The 21,901-nt window shown below is 41.4% G+C and overlaps 1 protein-coding gene across 1 annotated transcript in view; it reads right to left on the minus strand.

The window, feature by feature from the left end:
• Positions 1–21,901, minus strand: part of lrmda (leucine rich melanocyte differentiation associated) — a 203,211-nt gene that overhangs the window by 71,462 nt on the left and 109,848 nt on the right. The window contains exons 3-4 of the mRNA XM_040001994.1: positions 1,930–2,056; positions 448–587 (exon numbers count right to left, since the gene is read on the minus strand). Coding sequence (XP_039857928.1) covers positions 448–587; positions 1,930–2,056 — 267 coding nt within the window. The remainder of the gene's footprint in view (positions 1–447; positions 588–1,929; positions 2,057–21,901) is intronic.

Consider the following 21,901-nt stretch of genomic DNA (forward strand, 5'->3'; position numbering starts at 1 on the left):
ATGATTAATAGGCAACACAGAGTCAGAAACAAGCACTTAGGGCTAAAACAGACAAAAGAGAGTATGCTTTTCGCCTTTTATCGCATTTCATGTAAAGGACCCTGACAAATGGTGGTCATATTGCATGGCTTGAGGCCTGGCTTGATGTTTAATGCATCATCTGCTCTGGTAAGGCAGGGTAGTAAACACTCATTTGTGGTGGTGACTAGTCACACATGAAATCCATTTTGCAAACTGGAGTGTAGAGGGGCCAGTTGACAAAGCTTTTAGAGTGATGTGGTTGAATCCGCAGTCTGCTTATGAAGTGCAGGAGCTGTTTGTTTAAAAAAAGGAACATCTCCAAAGACATTATTAATAAAAGCCTATCATTCTGAACAGTTGAGTATCTAAAAATCTAAACACATAATGATCTTCCTCATACAAGATCGATACATAACATCAACAGACCTGTATCGCTGGTAGTCGTCCTCGTCCTTATCCGGGCTGACCAGCTGGTTAGGACAGGCCTCATTTCCCAGCAGGCTTAGGTACTCGAGTGATGGGGTCACATCAGCCAAGTGTTCCAGCAAGGCCTCGATATCAGTCAGGTGTCAAAGGGCGGATGTCAAGGACCTCGTGCTGTTAATTACATTAGCATTTACTACCCGCACAGCCCCTCCCAGGCCTGGCTCCACAAAAACACATCACTGTCAAATTTACTGAGGTGCTCAAAGAGGCTAGTCAGTGGCTTTGTGAGACTGGGCAGACAGAGGGGCAATTTAAGGTGCAGGCTTTGGCATATAGTAGTGACACAATTTGGCTCCTGCTCTCTCTCTTTCTCTTGATCGCTCTCATTTCCTAGGTGGCCGGGTGCAGAACAGTGACAAAATGATGGATGCCCTGTGGTTTCAACAGTCCGTGCTTCTCAGAGCTGTGCCGTGGAAAACTTTTGCGAAACGTGGAAAAAACAAACAGCCCCTAAGCAGGCACATTCATCACTAATACATTCACTTGGAAAATTGAGCCCCAAAGTGTCAAAATACAACTGCACTAATGCAGTGCTCGAGCTTTAAAATGGCACCGTGCCACGACAGGATGTACATAATTGGCCTATTAGCATGTGCCGACCACTTCACAACCAAACTCAGCGCACAGTCCCAGATGCACACTTCAAGGAGTCCCAGTTTTAATGTTGACTCTGGAAGTGTGTGTGTGTATGTGCGAGAGAAAGAGTAAGCATCGTTACCCAGTAGGATCTGCGTAACCAGAGAAAAACAGGACACATTGCTAAAGCTGTTCTGAAGCTTGGAGGGGAAGTTCACACTTCTCTGACTGATCATAAACAGCTTCGCAGTGTGTCTTAAATTTAGGTTGGCTGTGCAGAGCTCTGGTTTTTAACATGTTTACGTTGGGTGGCAAGTAGAACGCAAGATGATTCGAATAAATGAGGCCAAAATGTGATCATTAAGTGACAAATAATACCTGGACAATTCTATAGCAGTGAGGAAAACGGTGCAATACAATATTAAAGCTGATGCAAATACATTAGTGCAAATTAAAGCTAAAGAAAAAAGAAACAAATCAACCAACTATATTTCACAAATATAATGTCTCGCTCATTGGATCTGGTTTTAATTTGCTACTTTTTTATTCTTTTTGAAAATAGAAAAAAAAGATATGTTGACAGTTAAAACGGATTCCACTAGAGGTCCCTGTGGTTCAAAAACTAGTCCAGCTCTGCGACAGCCAACTTCTTGTACACTCTTTTGCAACACCCAGTGCTTCCTGCAGAGCCGTGGCATAACAAAGTGGCTTTTTGAGACAATACAGGAAGGCAGTGACACAACAATTAATATGAAATCAACTGCTGATGCCGACACCGAGGCCTGTAAATAATGTCTGCGTTGGAAAATGCAAATCAGAGGCTGAGCAACGGCCTTGAAAGGATATGTGGTTCTTGTTGAGCGTCAGGGTGTGGAGGTTGGGTAACCTGGGCAACTGGAGGTCATTTCCAAGCAGATTGTTGTCGACGATCAGCTCTTCCAGCTCAGTGAACATTTTGAGGCCTGCCAGTGACCTGCAATGATAAGGAAGCAGGAAAACTGTTATGGCTTTAAATCTGGTAAGCTGTTATTGAGAAGAAATAAATATTTCAGCTCTCTTTCATGCACCAAGAGAGTATGGGTCTGGGCCTGTCAGGGAAGTGAATGACAAGAATTAGTGGTGCTGAGCTCCCCTGGCATGGTGAGGCATCCTTCAGCGGCTGGCAGGATGAGGGATGGGGGTCACTTGTGAGTAGCCAGGATTCAAAACAAAAGGCTTCAGAAATGCAGCGGGCAGGATGAATTTGTCAATGTCTTGTGCCTTGAGGCACCCAGTTTCGCCTGACCCTAACCCTCCATTCCCAAGACAAATCACTCTGTCACAGTTCACCTTCACTCCCCAGACACAAATTTAACTTGTCATCCATCATTTTCACAGAGGAACTGGAATACACTTGCAATCACAGATGGAATGGAAAGGAAACTTTTTTTTTTGCAACTGTGCCATGATAGGGGTTAGTGTCGGGATTTTAACATCAAAGGACTATTTTCTTTTCCTCCTAAAGGAATCATTTTGCCTTTCCGTTTCTTTCTATGACACAGTGCAAAGGAAGGTGAAGGGTCATCTCAACTCCTTTTCCTCTCTGTCCCTCTCGCACACATTCACACAGGCATAAAAATGACGTAGGGCCGGTGTTGGGGCGCTGCAAAGTTCAAGCCATAGAAGCTGCACAAAGGTAATGCGTGTGCTGTCTAATCCCTCGCACTATTAGCCCTGCATGTTTAAGTGTCCTGAGTGGCTTTATTGATATCTAAATCTGACAAAACACAGACAGGGTAACTCTCAACATCTCTTATTCACCGCTCATATTTTCATTAAATGTGGAATTTCTGAATATTAAGTACATTTGACTGCACTAATCATTCTTTCCAAGCTCTACACTAAACAGATAAAATGTTTTCTGGTAAAAGTAAAAGCAGATGGATTTGAAAATGCAGTTATATAAATATAAATCCAAGTGAGCCATGTCACATCTCTACATGACAAACTCAAGGTTCACCGATGTCTAAATAACTGCAGCATGAACTATTGCTCCTCTCTGTATCTGCCTAGTGTCATGAGCTGCCTAGCGCACACAACTCTTGTGACAACATGCATATGGAAAGCATGAAGCAGTGTGCAATATGGAAACAATGTATAATGTACAGAATAGAATTTGGAAAAAGATAATGAAAAGGCAAGATTAAGACTTTGGGAAAAACGGAGGACAGGCTGTAGTATAAATCTAAGATCCTATCAAGATTTTAACTTTTACAACTAATTGGTAACTCAGTTCCCATATGTGCACTTTAATTACACACTTTTAATTAGCCTGTTCAGTTTCTCATTCACTTTTCCCCACCCACTACCCGAGGTCCACTGAGGCATAGTCCATGATCCAAGAAGTACTGTAGATGCTGGCAGCAGACATACTCCCAGCAGCTTTGATGTACAAAGCAAAAATGTTGCAACTACCTTCATGAGTGGAAAACAATAAATCAGCAAATTCATTGTTGACTTGCGAGTGAGGCAGACTCGTTTTAAAGACATCAACATTTTGCACACACACACACTCGACACCCACAACAACTGACAGCACCTAGCCAGCGTGCTGGGAAAGCCGCTAGCTGACAACGTCTTATCAGGTCTGATTAATGCGCTGGCAAGATGGATGAACGGTGAGATGTGCCAGTTTTATGACATTTTCTGTTTGCTTGTATTTTTTTTCCCCACAATGATACTTTTCATTTATAAAGGCATAAAAAAGCTACAGTATAGTTAGCTCAACAGAGAATACAAGTAAACACTTCCAATGTAGTGACAATAAGTTAACTTTCCTGTTCCTTTTGAGTGCATTCTGTGTCATCTGCTGTGCTGGGATTTGTCCATATGCCAGTGCTGCTTATGCAAATCCACAAGTAGTAGTAACATATACACTGTAGGCTACTTGTGGCTAGGCTACTGGCTCTAAAGCCAAAAAATGGGAATGCAATTAATACATTTTTTTGCACTTTTATTGTGTTTGTCCTGATAGGTTTTCAGTACAAAATGCAATTAAACGCTGCATATAATCTTTGTTTAAGTATAGGTATACCACACTGGATAACCATTATTTAATTCACTGTGAACAAAGCTTGCTAACAAACTACTGAAACCTGCGTGTGTGTGGTTGTGTGTGTGTGTGTGTGTGTGTGTATGATGGGCTGCAGTCCTGTGGGTTATGTTATTAGCTGCTCGGTTAAAGAGAGCCGCATGGCTCAGGAGGGAGCCTTATTAATTGTTGTTTTCATGTCACCACTACTGCGTGCACTGGCTGATTTAATCAGTTAAATTCACAGCCAGGGGAGAGCCACAGAGTCCCATCCAGCATTAGCTACAGTGCAAGGGATTGAACTTCTAATACTCTCCAGCTTTCTTTGCTCCCTCTGCAAACTTCCATAACTGGTTTCATTACTTTTTATAAGCGTTCTTGTTTTAATGTGTGGCTCTGAAAACAAAGTTTAGGCACTGCAGTAAAAGTACTTTACCCGCTTAAGAAAAGGGGTAGGGTTTGCTGTTAAAAAGACTAATGAGACTAACCCAGAGATGTGATAAATGGCAGGCACAGGCAAAACGCTAAAATTGTACAGTGAAATATACACACACACACACACACACACACACACACACCAAACATTTTGCTTTAAATGTTTCATACACCTGCTAGTATGACAGATCCCATTATTTTAATAGTATAATTAATTATCAAAAAGGTAAGTGTAATGTTTTTTTTAAGAATAAACATAATAATTAAATAGAATAAAGAATTTTATGGAAGTGAATTACTCCCAAAAATAATTTACCATTTCAACATCACAAATTTAGAAAAGCTACAATAAAAAAACAAACAAAAAAACAACAACAACCAAAAAACCTATTACCTAGAAAAAGAGAGTGAGCGAGCGAGCGAGAGAAAGGCGGTAGCTTTAACGAGGTGAGGCGATGAATCCTCTCCTTGTTAAGATAATTATGATCAGCCTCATTGTCAGAGCTAATACTTCACACAGGCTGTCTGTACGCTTTGACTACCACTTAGCCTGTGTAAGCCCACCATCATACATCATACAGCCCCGTGTGCATAAGTGTGTGCTCTCGAGCTTACACAAGTAGCGCATGTATGTGCTGAAACCTCCATTATCCGCAAAGATCCAGCCTATTGAACACAGAGGGGAGACACAGCAATATTTAGCTGGAGCAGAGGAAGCTCGGCACAGGGAGCACAGACAAGGACACTGGAGAGGAGACACTGACCCAGAGAGCAGCTTTGCCAGATCAATACACTAATACTGATGCAGACATAGTGATTGATAAACCACTGCTGACAACAGAGGGAAGAAAACTCTCGACCATTATTGGCTGAAATGTCAGTCACTTCTGCCAATGGTGTGCACTAGTGTCATGTTGGATATCCTCAGGCAGCACATGAAAAATGAAGAACAGCAGCCCGGGCTCTTTTACATGTGTTCCACAGTCTCCCTCCTTGTGTCGGCTGAAGAGGATAGGTCAAACACGGAGTTTGTCTAAGCCATTACAGAGCTATAAAGTAAAACAACCTCAAAGCCTCCTTTATTACTGAAATGGTGATAGAGATCAGAGGTCGCATCCTTGCAGCTAGCAGTGTGGTACTTAAAAGTTCCAGAGTCTAATGTATATTAAAACACATGCGCACACAAATCCCTTGAAAAGCTTGTGAGCCCTCACAGCTGCGGTCCACAGCTCAGGAGCCAATGTCCCCTCAAAGGTTGCATCAGTGCGAGAAAAAAAGCAATGCACACCTATTCTAAATGGAGGGCAAGAGCTGCAGAGTGACGGGCATACTGACATACTGTTCAGAGGGCAACAGATAAATGTTTGATGAATTGACCAATACTGTGGCCATGATGGCCCTCATATGTGCATAATGGACTATTCAGAGCACACTTCAGATTGCCTGCCAGGATAAGGTACTGTAATGAATGGTAAAAGGAACTGGACCTGAAAAAGCCGGCATGTGGACTGGCTTTAATAAACTTAATAAGAAAAGGTGAATGGAGGAGGGTTGGCTAGAGATGAAGGAAGAAGGCCGTAAAGCCATTCAGCCTTAAATAGTCAAAAAATATCCTGATGGTTCTTTCAACTCTGTATACTGCAATATATCTGTCAGTCTTTATGTGCAATTTAAAAATATCCATATTCCTAAACAATCCCATTTTCCCACATCTCCCACTTTGATTGTGTTATCTAACACTTTGCATTACAAATCCACTTATTTCAAGAGAGACGTTGAAATTTCATTAGATAACTGCACCTCCTTGATAACTGACATTAAAGAAATTTATTTCAATGAAAAAATGAGAAGGAATAGATTTGCTTTAACGAGTTTTAGAGACATTTGAGATTTATATTGATACAAAAGTCTAAAGCTTATATGACACCAGATGAATCCACGGAGCTAATATTAGTATACGTGTAAAAAGCGTAAAAGGTGCGGTTTGAAAATACAGACAGTAGGGAAAGAAATATGTAACCTATTAATACAACAAGTCTCCATTAGTTCAGCATAGCTGTATTTCGTTACTTCAGCCCGCAATGGAAACACGAGTAAATAGCCTAAAATACCAAAAATAAGGCATCAAAACAGTGGTGGGATTAGCTCATGATAAATAAGATGACATTATCTGTAAAGCAAATTAATGCCCTGCAACCCCTCGAGCCCCCCTACCACCTCCACACTACGCTGATCAGGTCTCTTTCAGCGCTCTCCCCTCCAGCTACAGTTTATGGTCTATACGTGGCTCTGCACACGCACCTCTGATGGGGATGGTGAATTAGGCTGTCATTATCTGTCTCTATCTCCCCCCCCAAAGCTCTCGCCAACCCCTGTCTTGCTCACATGCAGACAGTCACTGCTCAGTGTGGCACTCCTCTCTCTCTGTATTGCAAGGCCTCAGGTGGCAGTCATTTAAAGATCACACATTCAGGACACACGTAGCCTTGCTTTGAATGCATGTCAATTCACACATGGAAAGGGGATTACAAGTCTCCTCCCAGGCAGCTGCAAATTACTATTAATGGCAATGCAAATCATTAGAGTACATTTGGCGCCGCCAGCAAATCTCTTCTTTATGTGGGCTCACTTTTAATCTGTTTTGAATATTGCACTATGCTTGCTCCCGCGTGCGAAAGCATCGGGAGCTACAAAGCTGTCAATTGATAGTGGCATGATAGAGTGAACTTTACCGAGGGTTACATCATTTGCTAAAACAAACAGATATTTTTAGAGAGCGGAAACCTGTGAAACATAATTATCAAAGTTCTTTTTTGATAGAGATGTTAAATATCAACCCTCGTTACTTCGCTTTACATGAGATTATTAAGTGAGAAGTGCAGATACAGTTGTTGTAAATGTCTACATCACGGCGCATTTGTCTGAAATTTTAAAGCTGCTAATACCACCGTGGCTCCAACAGTGTCTGAGTTATAGACTACCCCTGTGGATATTCCCGCTGAGCGTGTGAGGTTAATATTCTGTCTCAATGTCATTAGGGCTGGCAGAGGGGCTGAGAGCACTGTGAATCAGACAGGGAGTCATCCTGTCAGTTCGCACACACCTTCTCACGCACGCACACATGCAAAGACCCAGGGCCTACAAAATCAAAACCGCTGTACTGTGGTCAGCATCACCTGGCCTTACCGACTCCCCTTGCTGAATAATGACCCTGGACCAGCCCTTTTCCGAGGGATAAGAGCTTGACAGACATTCCTGTCTGGCCCAACCTCATAAGCCTCGCTTGACCCCAGTTTGGCACGGGATGAAGTCTAAGCTCTAACAACGACCTAATAGAGAGGTAGAAGAGAGTCGCCCATTTGAAATTGAGAGCTGACGCAAAGACAGGTGTTCCCTTGTGTGCAGCAACAAATTGTACACCGTGAATTGCGTCATAAGCGCAAAATACATCATCAGAGCCCACGCTGCACCTCCCTCCTCGCAGTACCTGGACTGTGCTCACAATACAGCCCATGCATCTTGTGAATGTTTGTATTAAAAGATTAGTTGTCTATCCACATGACAAATACCCTCCCTTCTCAGTGAACGGGAACTGGAAATCAATTCACTGATGGCATCGCAGTCAGTGAGGACATCAATGCGGCACAAACAAGCACATGCAATCTCTCATGCATGCCGCATTTGGCTCACATATTGGTGTGTACATAAAACATTAAAAAAAGCCTCCCACAATAATTATATTTCCCATAAGCATTGATTTTATTATTATTTTTATTAAATAAAATAATACACATCCATTTATTTTAAAATATAAGGAATATTAACTGGAAATGAACTTGTAATAAAATAAGCTGTAAAAAAAACAAAAAACATTAAATAATGGATGGTGCGATTTGTGAGGAAGAATCCCTCAGTGCTGTGTCTGCCTGTACACTCTGTCATTACAGTGTTCAGGCTCAGTGCTTGTCAACATTTCCCTGAGAGGGGGAGCCATCCCGCATTACGTTAGAGTGAGTTCAACTGTCAACTGCCAGCCATTTGTATGCCTCAGCATCCACCTAATAGCAAATAATCACTACCCCGCGCTCTCTTCATGGCAAATGATCGATGTTGTCTTGATGTCTGATGGATGACCCTGCCAGAGTGATGTCCAGGCATGCATTAAAAACCACCTCTATGAAAAGCCTGTCAGTCTGATAAAGGGGGTGCACGCAAAATCCCGTGCATGCGCGCAAACTGCCGCTCAGGAAACGCATGCACGCAGATAAAGGAGAAAATGAACAGAGTGAGGAGAAGTCGTGATTCAACTGAACAATAAAGCAAAACGAGAAAAAAAAAGAAAGAGGAAAGGCTAAAGATAATTTCTTTATATTAGCGGTGAATTTTATAATGCGACGGGGCCTGTGGTGTGATTGGTAGACAGCATTACCAGAGGTAGACTACTCAAGTACCACCTGGGATGCTTTTTCTCCTCTCACCCTCTCTCTCGAACACACAAACAGCTCCCTATTACCCCTCAGTGTTCAGATTAAAATGCACAGCACCACAATCTTTGATCTCCCACTTGCTGACACAAATCCTTTCAAGCCTCAACATTTTCCTGCAAAGGTAATTAGTGCTAATTAAAAAGTTTCGAAAGCAGTCTATGGCTGCTGTTGATGCTGCCGCTGCTGGTGCTCAGGCTTGCCCTCCGTCAGATTACCCATCTACCCCCTCCCCGGGTCTTGCGGATGTGTGTGTCAGCCGTGTTCCTGCCTCTTCTCTGTAAAGAATCCCACAAATAGACAACGCGATTCAGCCTAGAAGATTTGAAGTAGCAGGATGAAATCTGGAAGCCCAGTAAGGGGTCTAAAGTGGTGGTTCCCCCACCCTCCTCGTACAAAACTATGCTCTGCTGGAGAACATGTAATGACACATTAACAAATAGAAATCTAACAAATGGAACAGGTGTAGTCTTTAATTGGAATATCCTAGCTTGTGGGGCTAAAACATGGAGTAATTAACTTGATAAGGGATTCAATTTGTTGCAGAGAAACATATTATTCAGCATAGGCTGTGATTTGCATAATGATAACAAATACCAAAACCCCAAATTCTTACAGCTTCCTGAATAAACACGCTAGCGATTAAATAATTTTATGTTTGCTGGGATTCTGATAATTTGAGATAACGATTCAACTTGAGCAGTCCAACAGTGCTATCATTCACTCATTCGCCTGCCTGCCTTATTGCTTTCATCAAGCCATTATTATGATATAATTAGCTGCCTTTCTAGCATATTATTAAGTGGCTCGCTGAATGTCAGGTACAGCAGCGTCGCAGAAATGACACACACACACACACACACACACACACACACACACACACACACACACACACACACACACACAAAAAGCAATGTCGTTGCACAGTGTTTCAAAAAGATAATTACATAATCTCAGCATGGAGAGCAAGCAGAAAAGTGATAATTAGACAAGTATTCCTGCCAATTAAAGTATCAAGCCTTGTGTGTGTGTTTTTTCTTCTGTGTGATACAGAGCTTTCTGCAGTTCCATGCGACATGTGACAGGATTATAGTGTTATTGTAAAATTCATCATTATAAGTACGTGTTCTAAGTGCAGCTTGCGGCTCTGTTTACTAGAAGCTGTGAGGTTTTTAAAGACTTGAGTTGAGTAACAATAAAAGCCAGGAGTAGGTTTGGCTTCAAACCTATTAATAGGCTTCATGATTGACATGGATGTGTACTAACAAGAAAATAAATAAATAAATAAATAACAACAAAAGTTACTGATTTGACCTTTGGGATAGTTCTTTCTTTCGTCAATGTTGTGTGTGTGTGGTTTTTTTTGTCTTGTCTTACACCACAAAAAGATAATAGAAGATGTCACCGCACAAGACTGCCTGAAATGGAATGCCATCATTTTAATTTAAATGTTACATCCTCTGTGACATCGCTGTCGATGCATAATTGGCACCGAATCCCAGTTTGGATGTACATATTTATCATTCAGCGTGAGACATTCAAAGATACCGACAGATATGCTACTTTGATGGGATGACAGTCAGATGTGGGGGGGGAATGTAACGGCAAATCAACTGTCACGCTGTCATTTAATGTTTTTGTCATAACTTTGCACAAAAACACGCAAGATTAGAAATAACAAACGAGCTGTAGGCCGGAATCAGCCTTCTTGCTCCAGAATTGTGTAAAACGGGTCAATTTGATCCACGCACAAATAGATCAAACAACACACACATTTTTTTTAAAACAACCAAAAACATAGTAAATGATGGGCACTTTTCTCCGAAAAGGTTGCGACAAACTTCACGCTGTGTACGTTTGACTATCTGTCAAAAACCAGAACATTTTAAATCAGCGCACACACATTAAAAGACTTGCTTGCTGTATATACAGGAAACACTTGTAATCTCGCAAAAGCGAGCAGGTATTTAAAAACTAACAGCACAGAACTTTTAGCCTCCCCCTTTTGGCTCTGGGTGTAACTACACAGACGCTGTCTCCGTACGGATTTTCCACCATATGCTCCATCTTACTCCTATCTGCCGTAGCCTGCTCCACAGATCCGCTCTTCACCTCTGGCAAACTAATCATTGTCAGCTGGCATAAACATTTTTACCAGTGTTGCCATAGGCACCAGATTTACTACTCTGGCATATTGCAAAACACAGAGATATTTATCTGAAGTTGATAAGCTTAATCGGTGTTGCGTGAACTTGTTTGGCAAAGGGCTTGTAGACTTTCATTTACATGTCAAAGTAACGCAAACCACCTCAAACACAAGATGTAGTGGTCCATGTGCACGCACTGGAAACAACTTCAGCAATGCAACTTTCCGAGGATGAAAAAAAAAAAGAAAAGAAATGAAAAATCTCTCGCTCTCTCCTTTCTCCACACCATCTCCCCTCCTCACCTCGCCTCTCTCTGTGTCTTACCGCTGGCCCATTACCTTTACTGAGTGAGGCTCATTAAAGAAGGCAAGTTGAGTCAAATCTTTCTGTAATTCAGCAGAGGTGAATTGCTGTCAACATCATTAACCGTCATTTCTCCAACTCACTTCAGTACTTATGAAGTGTTCTTTATTGTGTAATGATCCAAATCTCTTCTCTAAATCACCCCTCTTCAAAGGCCCTGGAGGACATACCACCCATGCAGCCGGCTGACATGCTACAGGGCCAGATTAAACATGGCTCCATCAGTGTGTTCCGCTTTGTAGCTGAACAGATCCAGCATTTCATCCTGCACTGCAGCGAGAAAGGTGCGTTTCGCAAAAAGGTAACGGCAAAAGAAGCATAAAGGTGATTTAGCTCTTATATGCAAAGAGCTTCTACTGACACTGCTTCGCTTTACTTGGATTTTCTGCACTACATGACCTAAATTCTGCCAATAACCTTCTTACCTCTCTTTCTGTTTCTCAATACTGTTTACAGATAGTTCAATGATCTCATAGGGCTATTGGCCAGACTGGCTCCATGGCTAATTACAGTGAGAGCTGCCCTGCTTGTCATGCTAGATGTCCTCTGAGTCCTGTCTTAAAAGAAGCTTCCTTTGTGCCTCCGCCATTGTGTGTCCCCCAGTGCTCAGTGTCATGCTATGCAATGTCTTCCAGGCCTTGTGTTGGGGAAAGCCTCTTTTGTGCAGCCACCATTGTGTGTCCTAGTGCTGAACCCCCTGCTAGGTAGGAACACAGACAAAGTGCAGCAGGGGAATGCTTCTCAGAGACCTAAGACCTACAGTAAATCTTCAAACAATTTAAACAAACAAAAACGGCCGCTGTGGTGTGGTGTGAGTAGACAAGGAAAAGCAGATGAATAAGCAACATCAATTACTGGGGCTTTGACCTGCAAGCCCCCACACCATGGCACACATTTCACACCAAATCGCCCCAGATTGAAGTTGACACTGCTGGAGTGGAAACACTGACCCCTCACAAAGCTAGTGCTTCAAACTTAAGAGCAGAGGAAGGCAGGGGGCATTGACAACCTATATATACCAAGGCCAACGTACGGGACAAGGAGGGGTATGAAGAAAAAACGCACACACGTACACATACACATACACACACGCATAATAGGTCCTAGTTTGTTTTAAAGTGAGACAAAATGGCTCAATTTGTGCACTCAGGCCATGGAATTGGCCCAGCTGAGATACAAGAGGAACATGCGAGGGGACAACCGCATCAGGCCACTGATAAGGAGCCTATGAGAGGAACAAAGCCGGATGTCCAACAGGCTTACCAGTGAACCTGAGCAGGACTGGACCCTCTTTAAAGCTTGTTTTAGCCTTCCAGCTTTACCCCCGAAAAGTGCCGCTTCTCCTGAAGCCTTTTTACTCCAGCACATAAAGCTCGCCTCTACTTTGTAAGCCTGGACAAAAGGGAAAATAAACACATGGCTCACATTTGTTCAACACACAGTAAACTGTTGTCATGAAAAGTCCCACAAAGAGAGAGAGAGAAAAAAGAGAGATACCACTTTAAGTTTTACCTCTTACTTAAAAGAACCTATTTTCATTATTATTTCTGATTGATACAAGAAAAAAAGGTGTAACCAGAGGTGAGAAAGATCACACGGCTCCGTCACAGTTTGTCAATACGGCGTTAACTAATCTAATAACAAACGGCTCCGGAAAAACACGCAGAAAATGAGGAGCAGTCGTGCAGCCGAAGACCAGCACCATTGACACATTTGGGGGCATCAGGCACTAGATAGAGACAGTTCTAACAATCTCCCAATTAGCCAGAGGGGAAGCAGAAAATATGTCTCGGGTTCATGGAGCAAAGCGTGAAACTTAATAATATGACATGGCATATGAAAACACAGCATGTCTTTTTATAGCCACATGTGAAAATGAAGCAAAAATTAAGGAGGAGGAAAAGGTGCGTGTCTTTTCACTAAAAAAGAAACGTTTCGTGGCGTTTCTGTTTTATAGTAGATCGTAGGAACAGCAACAGATGCAACAAATATTAAAAAAAGACAAGAAGAGAGACAGTGAAGCATTTATTACGAGGGTGAATGTTTAAACTAAATGAGCTTGAAACCAGTCAAGTGCTTGCAAAACTTTACCTTCACACATAACAGTATCTTTGAAAACATCTTTTATTTGGTTCGTAAAACTATGAAAAGTAACTTCTCAGCCTGCAGTGAAGCACAACTAACAGCAACAGTAAGATAAAACAACATTACATTACATTCCTACTCCAGATAATTTCCAGTTCAATAATATGAACATTATGGGAGTCATTAGCAAATTTAATGAAAACCTAAAACCAATTTTGCCTCCGTGCAACCATGACAAATTGACAGACAGATTAGGCAGTCTGTCAGACGGGCCGAAGCGTTGTTCGCTAAGAATATCAACTCCAGACATTATCGCAAACTATTTAACCCATCTAAAAGCTCTATCTGCTCCACTAATGTATAGGGCTTATGCGCGAGGGCCTATTTTAAACAATGGAGGCCCCTCACTACCACCCTACTCCAGACTCACAGACATTCAAACTGGATTATAATGGAGGCTATGCCAGTCAGTCAGTCAGCAGTCTTTGCAAATGGAAATCCACAGAAAGGTGGAGATGGGAATCATTTTATCTAGTTGACACACATTACAACAGAGAATTTCAAAAGAGTAAGATGGAAGCTCTCAGGTCAATTATGGTGTCAAGGCTGTCATCTCGCAATGAAATATATACCTTTGAAGAACACTTTACTCGAGGGATGGGGTAAAAAGGATGGGAAGATGTACTGTTTAACCCAGAGACCATATAAGAATATCAGAGATGATGGAGTAAAACGTGGCATGATAATGGACCATTTTCGCTGAGCACACTTTGTCAAGGAGGACAGACTACACCCACTGTCTGAAGGGTGGCATCAAGGAATATTATTTTGGTGACTGCAGCTGATTAATGGCACGGGCTGAAACAAGGTGCTTGGTCATTAACAGTTATTACGATAATAGGCAGAGGTAATTTATGTGTTTTAACCAGAAACAATGAGGCTTTCTAAGATTTTAACTTTCCAACAAAGCCAGATCAAATTAATGGTCAATCTAAACCCTTTGAAAATAATAATCATTTTGAAAAAACATAAAACAACACCGCTTTAAATAACAAATGTTTTAAATCTCCACATGGAAAACTTTGCTTCTCCAGTCCCTTTTTATTCTAGCCTCCAAATGTAAATGTCCTCACCCTCTGTTCAAAATATAAAATACTAACCTTCAGACAGTGAATGACAGAGGGAATTATGGGTAATTGTAGTGTCAAAAAGGGAGACAGCTGTATGATGAGATTCTGTGTCATTTAGACAATCAGAAACTTAAGAGGCAGTGTGACACATTTCTCCCCCTCCATTCGACAGGGCTCCTGACATGGCTGGTGATAATTTCCAGAAGAGAGAAAAAGAGACAGAAAAAAGTGAGCGGAGAGAGCACAAATGAAAATGGAAGTCACTGAGAGAAAGGTGTGATTTTTCCTCTTCCATATGCAGCGTGGGCCGAGTGATAGCCTGTGTGCTGCATTCATTGCTAGAATCAAGACGAAATATCCCCTTACATGTCAACCTGCCAGCTAGATAAGAGGTGTCTGAAACTCTGTATGAGATTAATACTTCCCAGCTAGAAATGACACAGGATGTGAGGGTGGCGGGGGAGATTTTTGATCCCTGCGTGGTGAAGCCACTTCAACAACAGTACGAGATCTACCACCTGAAAAATACACGCCTCCTGCTAAGGTCAGAAATGTACGTGGCCAAGTATTAATGGGAAAAAAATATGCCTTAAAGTATATCTGAACCCACAAATGGAGCATAAGCATAGTTGTCAGTTTTTACACGTTCACTCGGGCCATAACGAAGAGGAGATAAATGAAAAGGATGCAGTGCCTGTCAACATAATGTATTCAATAAAAGCAACATTGTCTGCTTTGTCACATTTCAAAAGTGGTGATGTGTAATTACTGTTATTTGCAGAAATAGCCTTCATTACCATCAGGGAGGGCTCTTCCAATCTGGAAAGCTCAACATCCTTCTAATGAAAATATGCTAGAACACACAATATGGAACAAAAAAAAAACTATGCAAGGTTAATACATCGCCATTATATACAGGAATAAATGTGATGATCTGGTCTGCTTATAGTCAATAAAGTATGCAACAGTAATGCTGTTGATAAGAAAAGAAGAATAATTCATTACAACACCCGTCTAAAACAATGTCAAAAAGATGAAACACTACCAATCTAAAGTCTGGGGACAATCTTAATCGTGTGTGCAACTAGAAGAAGTGAGTAAGATGATGAAATATTCATGTTTAAGATCATGCTAAACATTATATAAATACTAAAGTATATTGAGATTCAAATGCGACTTAGCTCTTAACAACATTATCTAACACATTAACTCAAAATAATACTTAAGAATTATTAGTCTAATTGACTTGCTTAAGATTTCTGACCTGATTTAGCTCATCAATGTGTTACAGCGGTTACATAAGGCACCTTCGAGGTACAATAAAGGTGCAGCAATTATGGATTTGGCCTAATGGGGAATTAGGCCAAATATGGTACATGAAGCAGAAGCTTTGAATTCTGGGTACTTGTGCATCATTATTGTAAGTGTGCTACAAGCCCTGCGGTCAGGCACTGCCTAAAGGGCCCATTATCCCCGTCGTTTGCTGCATGTCAAAAGTGACATCACATCTGCTAGAGGAAGCTTGTATGGGTTCAGCTGGGTTGAAAACACAAGTGACTGTGTTGAATTTTACCGCCATTTCAATGACATATCAGTGCAGAAGCTCAGCGATTCCCAGGTTATTAAGAGGGAGATGCTCCAATGGCTAAAAAAGGGATTTTACTGAGAAAAATATTTCTTTGATTTCTGTTTCAATTTCTTTTGCTCCTCCACAATCAGTGATGTGGAGGTTTTTGCTGAGTGACACCTAGCTTGTAGGAGAATACTGCAGTTGGTAAAAGCCCTCAGAGCTAGTATCAATGGTGAGGAGGTTGTGGTGACATCACTTTGTAAAAAGGATACCACTGATTGACATCACTAAGTCGCTTCCTTGTGAGGGTACCCTTTTATTGTTGAGCATACCTCTGCACACCTGACTGTCCCAACTATTACAAGCTAACATAATAATAATAATAGCTAGCTAGATGAACAGTAAGTACCAAAAGAAATCTTCATTGTGACATATATTTGGTGAGTTTTTCTGTCAGGCGGAAAAACTCTTTGGGGATGGACATTGATAAGAATTTAGCAATTCCAATTACATTATCAGTATCACTTATCAATCATCTTATCAGTTTTCATTGGGTTCTCATTGGCTCTACTTTGAGTCACCATCATCTCTAAGCAGCACATCAAAGACATAACATTTTTGAAAATTAATTGTATGCTGTGCTGTCAAATGTTTGTGTACGTTGTTGGTATTTCCCCTCTGACAGAAAAAAAATTATTAAATGTAATGCAGTACATTACTCAATTAATCCCTGGAGACAGTAATTCATTAGAATACTCATTACATTACTTTTGTTTTACTCTGTAAAATCACCTGAATTGGACTGTCATATAATAAAACCATTTAATAGTATAAACCTTAGGCTACAGTGCCACAGACCAACACAAATCCCTAACCTAATGAGGGATACACATACTGTATGCTCTTTCTCTTAGTATTTAGGTATGAACACAAAGCCGACAAAACAAAGCAAAGATGAAAACCAGCACAAGGTGACTTCAAAGCGATCGCCACAGGAGAAACATGAACAGGTAGAAATGAAGGCTACACCCTGACTGCTCATCACTGCCTCTGTTACCTGTTGAAGATCAGAGTCTGGCTGCTGGGCTGAGGTCGGCAGACACTCAGTTTTAATATCACTCTAGGTTCTTGGCTAGCTTAGTGTTAGCCTGCTTTCAGTGCAAATACTTGCAAAGAGTTGAAGTTGCGTTAGTAGCATAATGCAGTTGTCCTGGATGCAATTTTGACTTTACCAGTGCATTTTTGAGTTTTTGTACAATAAAAAGAAAAAAAATCCATATCGATGCCGTAAATAGCGCCACTATATTCCTGATCCAGTGCACAAACTGAAATTAGCTGATTGTAGCACAAGTATAGGTGGAAACGATGAGGGGGATCAATAGGCAAGCAGACAAACTATTCCAAAGAATTAAACTAGGAATTGGTTCTCTACAAGAACTGGTTCTTGAGTCCCATCCCTATTGCTTACATGCTTACATGTTGGTGTTGGGGTGATCAAGTCTTGACCAGTGATGGTACAGACTCTAATGCCACTATCTTGGATGGTACTTTGACCTGAAGGAGCTTTGTAGCCAGAATCTGCAGCAGGTTCATGTCCAGCTATGTTGAGCTCATTGACAAAGCAAAACAAGGATGGCCGATGATAGCTGAAATGTAATTATTATTTAACTGTTTAGCAAAATAACTTTATGATGCTTCAACTGTGAAGTTTTGATGTTTCTATGCAGTGCCCATGGTGTGATTTTTTTTGCAGCATCCCCACTATAATGGGAAAGTAGCAGCTGTCTTGAATTTTCTTCTTTTAAACACAGTTTGTCATAATGGGGACTGATGAGCAGCCAGGTTTTTCCATCATTATGCATCTTATAGTGCCCCTCCTCAGGTCTTTATATGCTTTTATTTATAACAAGAGGAACATATGAAAGCTACAGCCCTGATCGCCATAATTTGAACTCCAAGTAGGGCATTAGCACAGAGATTCACAAACTTTATCCAGGCAAAACTGCGGTCGGTTCAGATCAGGTTCAACTCCAAAGTTTAACCTGATCTTCCATCTAAACGAATTCATCTTTACATTTTATAATAATTAAAGTTACATAACATTCATCATAACATTGTTGGCTTCCTTGAGGTTTAGCAAACATGTTGAACACATTTCCTGATTGTTATTAAATATACATATACATTTCTTCATAAGTCATACTGCTCTTCATCTTTATAATCCCAGTAAAAGCATATTAAAACACCCCAAAACAAAACAACAACAAGAAACCCTAAAAACAGACCGCAGTGCTGACTATCAAACCCAAACCTGAAATCATACATAAAGTGCTGGAGCGAAAAGACCCATAATGCTCTAAGTAGAGAGAAACACAGAGAGAAAGTCCTTCTTCCTTTGCTCCCCGTTTCATTCCCTCCTATTTTTCCTTCCCTCTATTCTGCAGTTGTGTGTCCTGACCTTGCAGCTTCTATGGCCCATCCATCTTGGGCTGCTTAGCCATTTCGCTGGCTTCATACTGCGCAGATTAACACAATTCATCACCACAATCATCCTCCATTCATCACCCTTTCCAATGAATGTTTTGACATCCAGTTAATTTTCTGCTGATGATTTATCAAATTATAATTACCATGCTCTGAAGGGCTCATTTATTATGTTGATACATGATAATGATGCCAAAGTGGATTGAATTTTAAGTAAGTTCTCCCTGCGATTATAACATATGCGTTATTGTGAATAATGCTGTGCGATTTGATTCTTTATGGCCTGGAAATTCCTGAGACAGACTTAATGTTACAAAAATCAATGCTTAAAAAAAGACAAAGTGAGACTGTTAATTCAATTTTTTTACAGAACAAATTGTTTGGCTGGGGTGCAGCAAGCATGAAAAAGTTCAATTAGATTCAGAGCTCCCATCTTAGATGCTCAGTAATTAAAGAGTGCACTAATTCAATCAGGGGTACGACTCAGGCAGAGGGAGTTAGGCTGTTTCTTAATAGGTTATAGGTTATTTCTCACATACTGCCCACATAGGCACTTCATTAGCCTCCTACTTTACAATTCACTCAGCTTTTCAGCCTCATTATTATCCAGGTTTATTAAAATCCAATGGGTGCCTATCTGTTTCTATTACTGAAGAGCTGACCAGCCTAATGCACTGGGTCACTGTTAAGGGCAAACACACCAACTGCTGTATATGAGCAGTGAAAGAGGAATAGTAATGGCTAGTAGAAATATGTTTTTTTTTCCTCTTTATCTGCATTAGCAAATGGTGATGGGAGCATAACTAGGCCAGCGTGACCTTAGAATCGCTTGAACGCTCATCCAGTTGCACTCAACAATAACCTTTCTATATATGATAGATGATTAAGTCTCTTTAGACACGGCACTGAATTCAGCAGGGCAAATTAGATTTCATATGGTCGGTTGTTTCCCTCCCTTTTTGTCACTTTCACTTTTTTTGCAAGTTTTACACATACACTAGTATTTGATCCTTTGACCCATGTTTAGACACAAGCTAAATCACTGGTCAAAAGATGGAGGTGGTTTGCGCAGAGCTGCAGTGCATTCTGGGGCGCAGGCAACCAGCTCAGGGAGATGAGGGCTTAGGAGGTGTTAAAGGTTATTGAATGCTGGAGAATTCTCCTGGCGGCACAAGCATTGTTTACAGCTATCTATTTTTTCGACTCTTTGCCCTTGGGCTGTGGCCCATAAACAGAGCCGCTATCCCCGACACCCCAGCTAGTGGAGAGTGCAGAGCATAATTGTGAGTCCCCCTTGGATGTCCCAAAAGTGAAAGATGTGTCTGGTAAGTGAGAGAGGTCAAACACGAGCATGGATATTTATTACATGCACTGCAACCAGATGGAGGCGGCCCATCCATCAAGCAGAGCTGTCACGCTGGTCACAAACGTTTCCCATAAAGACACCCCCCCACCACCACCACCACCTCCGCCCACCCCCCTCTCTGCCTCTCGCTCTTGCTCTGTGAAAACATGAGGTCCACCCGCATGGGAGGAAAGTGAGAGAAGAGGAGTGTGAAAGTGCAAGGAGACTTGTTTTGCTAAATTTTGGACTTTAAGAAGAAGCCTTTCTGTATCTTTACTTGCTGCAACATTTTTCTCTCATTTCTCTCTTTGCTGCTACTTTTTTTGCTTTCTGAAGTGACCTAATTTTAAGCAATAACGGCAATCAATACTGATGTGAACGATGGTTCAGGTTTTTTTTCTTTCTTTCTTTCTTTCTTTTTTATACAAAGGGCAGGATAAGAAGGCATGTATTGAGGCAACAGGAAGATACCGAATGAGTAGCAGGGGGGAGCAGTGGAAGGCCGTTTCTGACACTTGCTCCCTTATTCATCAGATCCTCATAGGCCCGTCGGTGACAATGAAAAGATTTCACAATACAGCCACGGCAGAAACTCATTCTGGCCCTCATCCATCATGCTCAGCCCGCTAGCCGTTTCACTGACCTAATCTGTGATGCCTCGCTGCCTGCACCCTGTTCCTTGAAGGCAGGCTTCATTACTGTGAGAGAGAGCAGGAGATAGAGGCCAGGGGCCAAGGGCCTAGAGAAAAGGGCCGTGGTAGTCAAATACATACAGAGACTTAAGGTACATAAAACACTGAGACAGCCAACTGTCACAATCACCCACTTCCTACAGTAATCACAACTGCAGCACACACTTTATTTGATTTGAGAACCTTTGCAAAAAAGTTTAAAAAAAAAACTCAGCTGAGCAGTAGGGTGCAACTGCCGTACAATTTATTCTGATTAGTTTTGAAAACACAATCTTACTGTCATGGAAATGTCCACCTAACATCCTAGCAGCCTTCTCGCCATCCATCAATCAAATGATTAGGCAGCTTGTTACTGTCACAAACAATTTCCAAGTCAATGACTGACAGAACTTGAATCAGATATGCCAAACTCATACTGGCAGTTAAGCAGAGTTTGTCTGAGATAGAATTATTGCAGTAGAAGAAAAGGCACCTCCTTTTCTTTTTCCATAGTAACACTTGTTCTAACTTTACCCATAACATCCATCCACAGTGTGTCGTGCTCCCTGATATGGGCTGTTGAGTGTTACTTAACCAAAAGGGGGTTGGACAGAGGGAGGCTGTCAACCGGACCCTTGACCAGCTATTACGGTGCTTTATTCCCTAAACTCATGCTCTTGATTTGAGGCCAAATTGAACTAACAGCTACCCCTCTTATGCCACTACTTCTCTCTCCACATTGCTCTTAACTCCTCAAAACATATCCCCAAAAATATTTTGCAAATCACTGTTGTCATTCCATGATTCCAAATCCAAGAGTTTGGAGTGTGCCTGCAAATCATTATAAAAAGAAGGTAGGAATTACAATTATTATTTATTACTGTCAAGTAAGCAGTCTGTCTGCAAGCAGTCCCCATCTGACCGGAATAACTCTCAGATAGATTGGTAAAGGTCTGCAAATAACTATCATCTAATTTCTGAATCCAAAGACTGCCAACTTGTTGCAATCAATGGGAGCATCATTGAGCACAACA

Source organism: Simochromis diagramma, unplaced genomic scaffold, assembly GCF_900408965.1.
Source record: "Simochromis diagramma unplaced genomic scaffold, fSimDia1.1 OVJJ01000421.1, whole genome shotgun sequence".
NCBI classification, from domain to species: domain Eukaryota; kingdom Metazoa; phylum Chordata; class Actinopteri; order Cichliformes; family Cichlidae; genus Simochromis; species Simochromis diagramma.